Source organism: Parasteatoda tepidariorum, chromosome 1 (assembly GCF_982258835.1).
Source record: "Parasteatoda tepidariorum strain Cologne lab strain chromosome 1, Ptep-v5.0, whole genome shotgun sequence".
In the NCBI taxonomy this organism is placed as follows: Eukaryota; Metazoa; Arthropoda; class Arachnida; order Araneae; family Theridiidae; genus Parasteatoda; species Parasteatoda tepidariorum.
This window is the reverse complement of record NC_141755.1, coordinates 30,755,179-30,768,903: the sequence shown is the minus strand read 5'-3', so window position 1 is coordinate 30,768,903 and position 13,725 is coordinate 30,755,179. Positions and strand designations below refer to the sequence as shown.

The 13,725-nt window shown below is 30.7% G+C and overlaps 1 protein-coding gene across 1 annotated transcript in view; it reads right to left on the bottom strand.

Annotated features, from left to right (window-relative positions):
* The window catches only part of LOC107445097 (glutamate receptor ionotropic, delta-1-like), a 30,411-nt gene that overhangs the window by 1,247 nt on the left and 15,439 nt on the right, over positions 1-13,725 (bottom strand). Inside the window, exons 8-11 of the mRNA XM_016059427.4 lie at positions 13,350-13,491; positions 7,706-7,929; positions 5,991-6,244; positions 1,274-1,498 (exon numbers count right to left, since the gene is read on the bottom strand). Of these exons, the coding sequence (XP_015914913.4) occupies positions 1,274-1,498; positions 5,991-6,244; positions 7,706-7,929; positions 13,350-13,491 (845 nt within the window). The remainder of the gene's footprint in view (positions 1-1,273; positions 1,499-5,990; positions 6,245-7,705; positions 7,930-13,349; positions 13,492-13,725) is intronic.

The following is a 13,725-nucleotide window of genomic DNA, read 5'->3' as shown; positions in this document are numbered from 1 at the left end:
GTTTAACTATATTTTACTTGATAGCCAAGTTGGTCGAAGCATATTTGTAGAAACCGTGACAGTTCTTGCTTGCCCATGTCAAACAAAAACTATAGCTTTCCAGCATGTCCACCAAGAGTTGAACCAAATCTTTCACCTAGTCAATTAGTTGAATTTCTTTTCGGTCAAGAGGTCATTCAAATTACGTGATATTCACTTCTTAAGCTTCAGGCAATAGGGTGTGTGTTATGTTCGATTGTAACTGTTCCTGGAGTACTTTTGCTTAAGGCGCTTAGCATGCTAAAGCCATTCTGGTTCACTTATTGCTCCAGCCGTAAGCATAAAATGTTATAAATATCTCTTCTTTAGTTCTGAAATACCTATTGAGTTTCATCTTTTCTTTAGTGTTCTATGTCCAATTCACCAATGTTAAGGTGTGGAGGAACTTGTAAGTATATTTAAATTAACGACATAATTTCATATTGAGTAAAAATAAGCAATGAGTGATAAAATTATATATTTACAACATATTTATTCAGATTAAGATTAAATTAATATTAAATTACGAATGCTGCACCATGCAACGACAAACAACATGGAACACAGCGTACCATCTTCACAACCTCATCACCTGTTGATAATGCTGGTGAACAGATAAAAAGCTAACGCTTTCACCTCATTCACCAGACAAGGTGAGGCTTGTGCCCAGCTGCTTAGGCTTGTGCCTGACTGCTACATTCCACAGTACTTTTCAGGGTTTATTTTGGGAGTATAAAGGCATAGACGTAGCGTGAGAGGGACACACCTTTCATTTTTAGAAAACTGTTCGTAAATTTTAAGTTTTATGTAGATATGTATATTTGTTTTTACATATGCATGTATATTTACAAATAAATGCAAGCATAAATTTTAACACAGATGAAGAGTTTTCCAAAAACAAAAAGTGTGCCCTCCTACGACTACGTCTAAGTTTATAAAGTTCTCAAATTTTTGACGATCGTGAACCAATGACTGGGAAAAAAAACGTTTCCTCAAGAACAAGTAGGAAAGCTGGTGTGAAATGTGCATGCAAAATTTTTCCAGGAGTTCACAAAAAAGTGACTATTTATTTGGAGTTCAAACAAAAATACCGTAAAACATTCATATTTTAATATGAAAAAACACTGAAATAACTAAATATAATACATATGGGTTTTAGCATTTCTACAAATATAATAGAATCAACATTTGGGAATTCCCTTGGTGCAATTAACATCTCATAAAATATTTGTAAAATTGTTAGGAAAAAAATTACCTTTTAACTTGCACCTCAATTACGCATGACGCACCAGCTACAGCATATCCAATACACAATAGAGCAAAAGCACCTTGAACGTCGTCTACTCGTAATATGTGAGTTAATTCTTCGCTGTCGATGATTTCTGATTCCGATCCATCGAACAGTCCTCGAAGTTGACTTTTTTCAATAATATCTTCAATCCATTTGTCTACAACACCTGATTCTCTGAGCTGCAATATTCTGAATACAATGAAAATGCATTAGGCATAGAATATCTCTTAATTTTTCTTCAATATATAATTAAAAAAATTATTTTTTAAAATATATAAAAGTTAAGCACTTCGGCAATTGCCTATTCTAGACTAGGGAGTCATGGATGGTACGACTCCTCAATTTCATAGCTAATGGTTAGATGGCAGCAATATGGCGATCATTGAGTACTGATCGACTTTGCTTTCAAGTTGGTACATATCTAAAAGAATTTGGCTGGGCTTTTAACTGCCACCAGGGGTCGAATCTCGATCCCTTACAATGTTAGTTTAATGCGTTATTCTCTGTGCTATCGCGATGGAGGTGCCATTGACTAAGGTATACACATTGCTAAAATTGTAGCACTGTGCCTCATTTATTTCCCAGTAAGGGCATTCCCTGTAACTGTAGCCAGTATTGTTGTCGTTGTTAACCAGTCGTTTTTACTACCCTGTGGGTAAAACTTGTGGTCAATCTGCCTTATTGGATCACTGACAAATAGTAGGCACTGAACGCAAGGACTATTCATTTTCTGAACGAGTCAGAGAACTAGAATTTTAAAGGTTAACAGTTCCAAGAGTATACTACTTGGCCAAAAGTATCGGGACACAGAGTGGTATGGACTCGGCTGTTCTCCTTTTGGATTAATGGCCTCTAGCAGAGGTCTGGGGACTAGCTTTTGATAGATGGCCACAGGTATTGTCTTTCAGGTATTCATCACTACTAAAGTGAGTACTGGTAATGAAGATGGTCAATATGACAGGCTATATAATGTGCGTTCGTATTCGTCCTGAAGATGCTTTAAGGGACGATCGGAGTTCTGAGAAGTTCAATCTAGTTTTTGAACATCCATTTCTTTAAACCATGACTTCTCAAGTCTCGATACGTGAATGTACCAGCTATTTTGCTGGAAGAGAAAGTGGCCTTACCCCAAATATAATATAATATAATATAATATAATATAATATAATATAATATAATATAATATAATATAATATAATATAATATAATATAATATAATATGATATGATATGATATGATATGATGTAATGTAATGTAATGTAATATAACATAACATAACATAACATAACATAACATAATATAATATAATATAATATAATATAATATAATATAATATTATATAATATAATATAATATAATATAATATAATATAATATAATATAATATAATATAATATAATATAATATAATATAATATAATATAATATAATATAATATAATATAATATAATATAATATAATATAATATAATATATATAATTCTCTTACGTGGCTCCCAAATTTTGGCTGTATTTCTTTTCCGCTGGTGGCAATAGTTTTCATTTTTAAAGAAGTACTTTGTACAACTAAATAAGATTCTTTTCACAACACTTAAATATTTACTTTATTTTCTTCATATATACAGAGAACAGTCGGCAAAGAATTCTGTTAGGTTAAAAAACATTTCGCTAAAAAAAGAACGAATTCTAAAATAAATAAAAATAAACAACTTAAAAAATAAAAATGCTTTTGCCAGCCATAGAATTTTTTGAAAGTTAACTTAGCAACATAAATCAAAATGACATAGAAGTGCAACTAGATCAAAATTATGATACCTGAGCGCTTGACGTAACAAATCCTTCAATTGGGTATAATATAAAAAAAACACAACTACTTCCACTTAGTAGGAATAACATTTACCATGACGCAATGCTAAATTCTATGCCACTATCCACATAAATGCCACTATCCACATAAATCAATTATTAATCAAAAATCGAATATCAATTACTTTTCTTTATAATGCAATAAAATCTGGCGAGCAGCTATTTAAACGATCAAACACTTCGTTTGTTTATTTGTGGCTTGAAGTTAGGCTCGCAGAAAATGCCGTTCATGGGTTAAATTTAGTAGGAATAACACAACATGTGACGTAGGCTATAGTATACCCAATTCTATAAGTGTTGTATCGCCAAATGCCCAGATTAACAATTGTGTTTTTAAAGAAATTCTATAGAAAGTTTTAAATGAAAGAACTTCTATCCAGCTACTTCTACAACTGCTTCTTGAAGAACTTGGCTCATTGATTAAAAATATTGCTTTAATTTTACAGTACTAACTTTACATCTACTAACATTATTGCTATGACCCTCTTTCATTACATTTTACAACCTCATACTACATATGAGGACTTTAAGTTTTTTTGTGGTTGAATACTGACATTTAGAAATGTGTGCATAAAAAAAAATAATATTTAGTGATTAAGAGTTGCCTCAGAAAAATTTGAATTGTTGACACTGAATTTAATAATGAAAACAATCGTTTTTGTGAAAAATTGAATTGTATTGCTGACATCAAAACTAAAAATATTGTGTTTCAACTTAATAATACTACCTTAATTTTACTGACATTTTGAACAAAATTAAGGTTTAGAATTGCCTCGGAGAAATTTGAATGGTTAACAATGACTTAAACAAAAAGTTTTATTTTAACTGACAAGTACTATATTATAATTTTAACTTTTTCTATGACTATACTCATTTTCTTACTCCTTTCTTTGTTTTTTTATACATTTTATATTTTTGTGATGAAATAAAAAACATATAATTGTTCTACTTCTGAACACTGATGAAAACACAAAATGATGGGCTTCATCAACAATCAAAAATATATACGTTTATTTTACAAATTCCATATTATTAGGATGGCGCCTTTCAGAGAATTAAAAATACAAAATTATCTTCATCGAAGCCGATGCTTTACATTCGGCGTTCAGTGGCAGACTACTATTTCATATTGTTTTACAACACATGGCTTTAGCCCTCTGGTGGGAAAGACTTTAAAACAAAACTTACAACAGTTACTTTTCTCAACAACTGAAATTTAGAATAGTGTGATTAAACAAAATATGTGAACTGTTTGCAATTTCAAATTAATATTGAAATGTACAGGTTTAGAATTTTCTACAGTGAAAAGTTTTCGGAACTTCAGCATTCAAAAAGGTATGCAAAAGCTAGACGTTAAGAACGTATCCAATGAGCTAGCAAAGCGAGCATTGGATTGCGAAGCAATTCGAAATGAACAGCGAACGCAGTTCCGGGGGATGGCGAGCGCCAGCGAGCAGGGGGCGAAGCCTCCTAGTATAATATAATATAATATAATATAATATAATATAATATAATATAATATAATATAATATAATATAATATAATATAATATAATATAATATAATATAATATAATATAATATAATATAATATAATATAATATAATATAATATAATATAATATAATATAATATAATATAATATAATATAATATAATATAATATAATATAACAGAATTGTTATATTTCTCAGTGTTTGTGTTAATTGCCATATGGACTAAGGTACTCCAGATAAACTATCAATACACGGGTGGCGAAAAAATTAATGATCGGGCAAAAACATCTCAAATTATCATCACTGGCCTATAAATTGCAAGTTTCAGAGAGTTCAGTTTTAACAATTTTTCTAAAATTTCGCGTTAAGGGGTAAGATCATTGAAAATTCTGCATATGCACTTCACATTATGCTCAAATAAATTTATCATAACTTCTTTTAAATTTATTATGGATATTCATTAAATCGTTTTATTTTTAAAACCTCTTATGTCCTCATAAATTGTACTAAGTATCAAAATAAAAAAAAAACGGCATAATATTTATAATTTATGCCATACCTTGAAATTTTTGTCTTTAAAATACCATGTCTATTTTTTTTTTTGTTTTGTTTACATATTTGGGAGAATTGGAGAATACTAAGGAGATTGGAGAAACAGAATAATACGAAGAATTATTCTATTTGAATATAATAAATGATTTGTAAGCATTTTAATGTTATTTAAACAGAATAAATCTTTTTTTTTTTTGTGAAATATGGTCAGTCCATATCTCATGCCAATGTAATTGATCATGAATAAGAAAATGCTTATTTTTTTTTTAAAGATTAAGCCATCTGTTTTTTACTATTGTTAGGTTGTTGTGAAATTTTGCGAGTGAATTCGATTCATTACAATTTGTTAGGTCCCTTTACTAATATGAAAATAATCAATATAATTGAATATAATCTGAGGGTTTTCTATCCCGGTTTTATCCTGGAGGCTGGCTAAATATCCTATATGTAAGCGTAAGAAAGGTAGGAGTTTAATTTGTTGTGGTTGTAAGTACTTGTGGTGACGTAAAGAGTTAAGCAAGTTAAATGACAGCGTAAGCGTGAATTACATCAATTGAATGTGTTGTGATCAAAACTGCATGTTTAATATGACATTATTAAAAATATCCACGAGAAAGGACAATATACTTCTCCAGTATAGGGGTAAATTTTTTCTAGGTCTATAGGTATTTAGAGTTATTGTTGATTATTAACTCTAATTGCATAGTTTTCGCATTATAAATAGCACCCTAATCTTTGAATAGTTTTCGAATTATAAACAAAACATTCCTTTACTTTCTATTAAATATTTCGATGTTGTCGAAATCTGGAGCAAAAGCTATTGCGTATCCATACTGAAGAAAGGAATCTAGACCAAATAAGAAGAGTCTCGTGTCCCAAATGTCTGCTTTTACGGTTAATTCTCCACCAATGTAAGCATAATCTCGTATGAGGCTTTCTCGTAAACCATCCACATCGTGGGGAACCATATTATTTGGATTTGATTCCATTGATTCAAGCATCACTTGAAGATCTTCTTCTTCGGAGTCCTGTGAATGAAAATAGACTAACATTAAAGTACTTCTTATGTTAAAAAAATACATAATAATTGTTTAAAAAGTTAACTTGATCAGTTAAAACATTGCTTTTAGAAAAAAAAAGAAAATTAAACCAATAGTGAAAATAATCTTGAATGAGTTGAAACAAACTAGAGCATTTCCAAGAACATGAAATTGGAAAAATTTGCAGAGATAAAAGGGCATATCTTAACAATGGAGAAATTAGCATATGTCAGTAACGAAAATAGTAAATCATTCGTGCTCATAATTTGAAACATGGAAAAAAAAACCCAACTGTGCTGAATACTTTTTCCTTTAAATCAAACCATCAAAAATTTTTGTTAAGGTTAAGAAAATTTAATTGTAATTAAAATATCTAGAAGGGAGTGAAGTGCTTGCGACTAATTATTTATTATATGACAGATTATCACTAATTATTTGTCCAATGATATACTAACATAAGGCTAGTCAAACATGAACCATTATGAATAAAAAGGGTGGTTTAATGTAACTATATCTTAATAATAGTGTGAGTATGAAAATTGCAGGGCAGTGTAGTGATAAGTCATATTTTTTTTATTTCTAAAGGAGATATTTTTATCAAACACTTTCGTATGTTTCCAGATGGATGCTTCTTTTTAATAACCGTTGTTGAACATCCGAACCAATTTCGGGCTTGCGACTACTAATGTTCAATTCCGCAGACTTGTAATTTTGAATCCAATCCAGAAGACAAGGGTACTCCTGGATCAAGAAAATTGCCTGAATGGAAGACTTTCTTTAATGGAACTAACACACGTTTGCGTTACATGGAGAAGAAAACCACGAAAACCTCCCATGGTTAGACTAACGGCGAGCGAACTTTAACCGATGATCCGTCCATACACAGAGGACATTTTACCTCAACAATGTGGTCGGTGCGAGCCGGGTGCGGAATCCGTATCGACCAACCATCGATGGGATTCGAACCCGGTTCATCTCATTGGAAGGCGAACACTCTATCCCCTGAGCTACCACGACGAAAGATTGATTCCTTATCAGTTTCCGAATTTTATACTAGACAACAGCTTAATGCCTTTTTACATAGTATTGTAATAAGAAATTCACATAGAATTCTTAAAAAATATTTTTATTTTTGGTTTTAATTTGTCTTAATATTTATGAAAGTATTAGTTTTTTGAGTTGTTTTGTTGATGTTGTAGCTTTGAAATGTCAAGTACAGCATTGATCAGTTCTGGTTTTTAAGTTTCAAATCCATCTTTCTTAGATATATCAAAAAATTTTTACACATGACTCAGAAAATTTAAATTAAGCCTTTATTGAACTGTCACTGTTGAAGAAAATATGAAAGAAAAATAATAACTTGACCTAAAGAAAAAAAAATGGTTGTATGTTAAACTTAGTACAGATAGATATTTAGTAGGAATTTTTGTAAACTGTAAGACATTATACCCTAAATATGGTGTAGTCAGCAGATTTACGAATAGTTCCAACTGCAAATTGCTTGTATTTTATGGCCTCGACTAGTTGTGGCACTGTTTGTAAAGCCTGATTATATCCTGGATGAGCCATGAAAGACATCAAACTTCCATTGTAGCCTGCAACAACTGTAATGCAGAAACTCCACCAAAAGGACATAAGAACACGACAGTGAGTTTCGCGCGCATTGTAGTAACCTGAAACATAGCACCATTAAAAAAATATCTGTATTTTTTACGTTTTTTGATTAAAACAATCTTATTAATGTTGTTTATTTTAAAATCAAATAATTAAAAAAAATTACAGTTCCTTAAAGCTTTTCATCTACAACAATTAAAGGAACGAGTTAATGTTTCTCTCTTATAACTTCAAACCGTTTCTGTTGGAGTCCTAAAATTTTAATAGAGGGTGCGAAGGTCAAATTAAGTCCCCGTTTCTAAAAACTGTTCAAATATTTCAATTAGATGGTTCCGGAGAGAGACTGAAATTTTTTCTTTTCTTATTGGTTTAACATAAGCCACTGATGTAATTTAACCCAATAAGTACCAACGTTTAAATGAGTCTTTTTCTGAAATATAAAGACTACCAACTCAATTATTTTGCTCTTATAATTTATCTATATTTATATGTATATGTAAAACTAAAACTCTAAACGCAGTGGCACGACAACCCATGGAGGGCCAAGGCTTGTCACTCTCACTTTTCATGACAATGGGCTCTGGGTTGCAGACGTCCCAAAATTTATGGTACATACCAGAGTTGGCCGTCGATTACAGTAATCGATTACAACTGTAATTGATTACAGATAATTACAGCTATATAATCAATTACTTGTAATCACGATTACAAGTAATCAAAATTTTTGATTACATCAGAGTAGAGCAAAAATGTAATCGATTACATTTTTCAATTATAGTAATCAATTACTTGTAATCATGATTACAAAGTTTGATTACAGCTGCAATCATGATTACATAGTCGATTACAGTAATCAATTACTTGTAATCGTGATTACAACTTTCAAAAAATTTTGATTACAGCTGTAATCATGATTACAATTTTGATTACAGTAATCAATTACTTGTAATCATGATTCCAAGTAATTGCGATTACAAGTAATCACAACGAAAACGATTACGGGCAATTATGATTACAAGTAATCAAAATATATGATTACATGTAATCATGATTACATGTAATTTGATTACATGTAATTGTGATTACTTGTAATCAAACTACGATTGTATACTATATGCAAATTCATTACGTAAGTATGCATGAGTTTACATATTTTTATGTACATAGAATGTACGCACGCATGAACGTACAATTTGCGATTCCTATATATACAATGTATGCACAAACGTTGTTCGTACGTACAATATTCATAATTGTATTGTAATATACCAAATGAAATACGCATATGCTTAGTACATATAATTATGCATTTATGATACATGTACGCATGTATGTTAGTTTGTACAAAAAGGCAATGTTTTGTATCTTTGTATACATAGACAATATATGTATGAACGTATATGAAAATAATGTTTATGCGTTTGCATGCTTTTATGTACTTAAGTACATACATTGTATAAATTTACGATAATAGCACGTAGATACAATGTACGTATGTATGTAAAATTGTACGTATTTACGTACAATATGTAAGAATGTTATTTAAAGGTACAATATATGCACGTAGTTGCATAAATAAAATGCGTACATGTATACATGCACATTTATCTGTACATCGATGTATGTACACGCAAAGTATGTACTTATGTACAACGTACGTATGTACTTGTCATATAACTACATACTTTGTTAATACTTATGCTCATGTAATGTATGAATGTGCAAAAAAATAGTTATATGCACAATGTGCGCATGTACATACAACGTATACATGTACATAATTACAAGCAATGTATAAATACATGCGTACATTTAAATATACGTAATTACAATACACACATACATTGTGCATGCATTAAAAAATTTATATAAGTAAAGTTATTAAAGTTTGTTTTAAAATTTATTCTAAGGCATATAAAACTCGACCTCATATTTTTTAGAAAGCAAACGATAATTTTATTTTAAATTTCTAAATATTATTTCCACACATAAAATTTACCGTTTTTTTTTACCATTTAAAAAATTTCTATAAATAATGCATTATGTTATAAAAAAAAAAATCTGCAATGTCAAGCATTTCATGAAAATACCTGAAAATAATTTTTTATTGAAAGAATTTCAAAATGATATAGAACAATTAAAGCGGAAAACTATATTTAAATATCGTTTGATTTTGTCATTTAACTTGCTTGAGTCATTAAAAGTTAACTTACATGCATTTTATTTATTGCATTGTACACATATTTAGACATAAATGTAATGTGCATATGTATAAGTGTAATGTATGCACGCATGTACAATGTATGTATATACATTCATGTATTGCACATGCATATATAGTACATAGAGATATGCATACATGGAACATACGTGCATTGTACATGTGTGGATACATTCATTGGACATATATACATTACACCACATGCATAGATAGGGATGGCATGCATGTACACATGTATTAATGTACACATGCATGAAAAAATTATGCCCAATATATTTATGCACATATGTACTGTATACGTACACACATATGCACATTATATGAACATTATATGTTCATTTCAACATATGTACATTATATGAATATACATTTGTACGCTATGTGTATATACATCTCTACAATATATACAACTGTACAATATATGCATCTCAAATGTGTGTATGTACATACGTTATGCATGTCGAATGTATGTATGAATATATGTAAAATATAAATACGCCCAATGTACGTACAATCGTACACAAATGTATTATGCATATTTGGATACATACAATATGAACATATTGCGTATATGTACATAAATACATTGGACATGCATATCATGTACATGTATACATACATATATTGTATATACCACATATATACCTTTATTGTACATGCATACGTATATTATACAGTTTATAAATAAATTGCACATGCATGCATGGGACATACATTGTACAGACAATGTATTTATGTTCGTACAAACAACAAGTACTTGTATATACATGCGTACATGAACATAGATATACATTTTACGTACACAAATTTTTGCATAAAGTGCATATATTCATTGCGTATGAATGTACATGTCTACATTGTTTGCACATACATACGTAATTATTATCTATATACATACGTACATATATTTTATACTTACAATATAAGTGTATGTACATGTGTGTGAAACTAAGATGTCTGAACATATGCACTAGATAAAATCATATGTACATACATTTTAGTTACATTCATTTGTACGTATACAAATACGTACAAAATGCAGTACATGCAAATACGCGCAAAATGTATTGTTATAAAATACATTATACTATCTACTGTAAAATATAATCATTCATAAGAATAAGTCTTGTAATCGTGTATTTAGATTACATGCAATCATAATTGCATGTAATCAAATTACATGCAATCATGATTACATGTAATCATATATTTTGATTACTTGTAATCATAATTACCCGTAATCGTTTTTGTTGTGATTACTTGTAATCGCAATTACTTGGAATCATGATTGCAAGTAATTGATTACTGTAATCAAAATTGTAATCATGATTACAGCTGTAATCAAAATTTTTTGAAAGTTGTAATCATGATTACAAGTAATTGATTACTGTAATCGACTATGTAATCATGATTACAGCTGTAATCAAAATTTTTGAAAATTGTAATCATGATTACAAGTAATTGATTACTGTAATCAAAAAATGCAATCGATTACATTTTTGGCCAACTCTGGTACATACATATGTTAGAGGGTAATAGAGTACAACTAGACAATAAAGCGTTACAGCCCGATGCATGCTGCTGTGTCCCGAAATGATGTGAAATAAGACAGACAGAGATGGAATGAAAAGAAACCCCAATAAAATGAGGAAAAACATTTTATGAAAATAAACAACACTTTGTCTCCATCATAGGAACTGCGGAAAATTGCGGCCGCCAACGTTAACGCAGGTGTGCACCTTCGAAGGAGTGACAGCCGTACGTTGGCGAAAGCACCAGGCATCTTTCTCATGGCGTCAGCAGTTACGGACAACCAGACAACGATGTTTTTAGCAGTATCTATGGGACCATCCTTGCAGACGAGGCTCTTCATATGATCCCAAAATAAAAAGTACAGTCTTCACAAATCGGGTGAGCGGGACGGCCAGTTGATTGACTCCCACGACCTATTCGTCACTCGGGATACATGATATCTAAGGCGTTACGCACATTCACACTGTTATGGGTTGGTGTCCCGTCGTGTAGGAACCACATGCGTTGTGTTATGTTTGCTGGATGTTTGTTTCATAATTCTGGCAAAACACCTCCTGCAAAAACAGAAGGTATGAATTTATCCATCTAAGCGTGTAGGCGAAGGTATGGCCCAATCAGATAATCGTGCACGAATCCGGCTGAAGCATTTAGCAGTGGAACGTCACTGGAACGAACGAGGACTTATTGAGGAGGGGTTTTCAGTTGCTCGCACATAGTTATGGATATTCGGAATATCTTCGTGTGTAAAAGTGCATTCATCAATGAACAACACATGTGCTCAAAAATCCGGGTGCACAGCTGTCTATTGGACAAACAACGTGGTAAAATTGACGCGTGCGTGCCTTCCAGGTTCTGAACTCGCTGAGCATGGTAGGAATGCATTCTTCATCTTGCAGCTTTCGCCGCATCGTATTACGGGAAACTTGAATTGCTAGAGACTTAATACATTACACACGCGACATTATTTTCATTCGAAAGATCGAGTTCTTTTAAGTCCAATATATTTATTTCTACTTCGATTTTCTGGATCTTATTATATTATTCTCATCTGACTTGGTTCGTGTTCTTGTTTCCTATTTATTACATAATCAAGTTAAAATACTCAAAGCTAATAAATTATACGCAAAAAGTTACGAAGTTGAAATACTCAAAGCATAACTAAAAATATTATAGTTTCGTTTTCGGGATCGCTTACTTCAGCTATCAATTTCGTCTGACGGTAAGTGAAAAGGCAATTATAAATTTATTTTTGAAGATTGGAAAACAAATCTTTAACGAGATTTAAAATGTTAATGAACAAAAGTTCAAGTTTTGACAATAATAATAATAATAAAATAAAATCTTAAATTTTTTATCGAAACTTTCGATTTTCATCCAGTACCTTAACAAATATTTAAATTTCATATGAAGATTTTTGGGTGATAAAGTGATTATCCACATTTTTTTCCAAAAAGAACATTTTTAAATTAAACAGATCCATATTATTGTTTTCATTGAGGTATTTTTCAAGTTTCTAGAATGTTCGCTAAATGGAATTGCAATAAACAGCCACATGCTATTGCCTACAATGAAAGTTGGATATTTTCAATAAAAATGCTAACTTCAAAAATTTGAAAAATTTTCCTTTCTGCTCCAAATTGTTCATACGTAATTAAAAATTTACGCTCATTTTGATATGAATTGCAAGTGATATATTGAATTTTACTATTGAACCTAAATAAATACCTTGATTGAGAAGAGATTGGAATATATAAAGAGAGATATCTTTAAAAGGAATTTGAGTTCTTGAGTTCGGCTTCATTGCATTTTGTAAAAGTGTCATAATGATAGAAACTGCCAGAATGGATAAGGCAATGCACAACCAAACCTACAATATAAATTTAAAAGTTTTAGATTGTGTAGGGGAAAGAGGACGAATTTAAGCTTTAAACAATTTTCCTGAAATTTCGAATTTGTATATTTTTTCTGAGTGGCTTAAGAACCTGAAATTTACAAAACTCTTCTTTCAAGCTTTATATGGCTGGTGAAAAAGCATTTTCGGCAATCGTGTAGTTCCTTGAGCTATGGAGTTCATATATACACTGAAGAGCCGAAAAAAGTG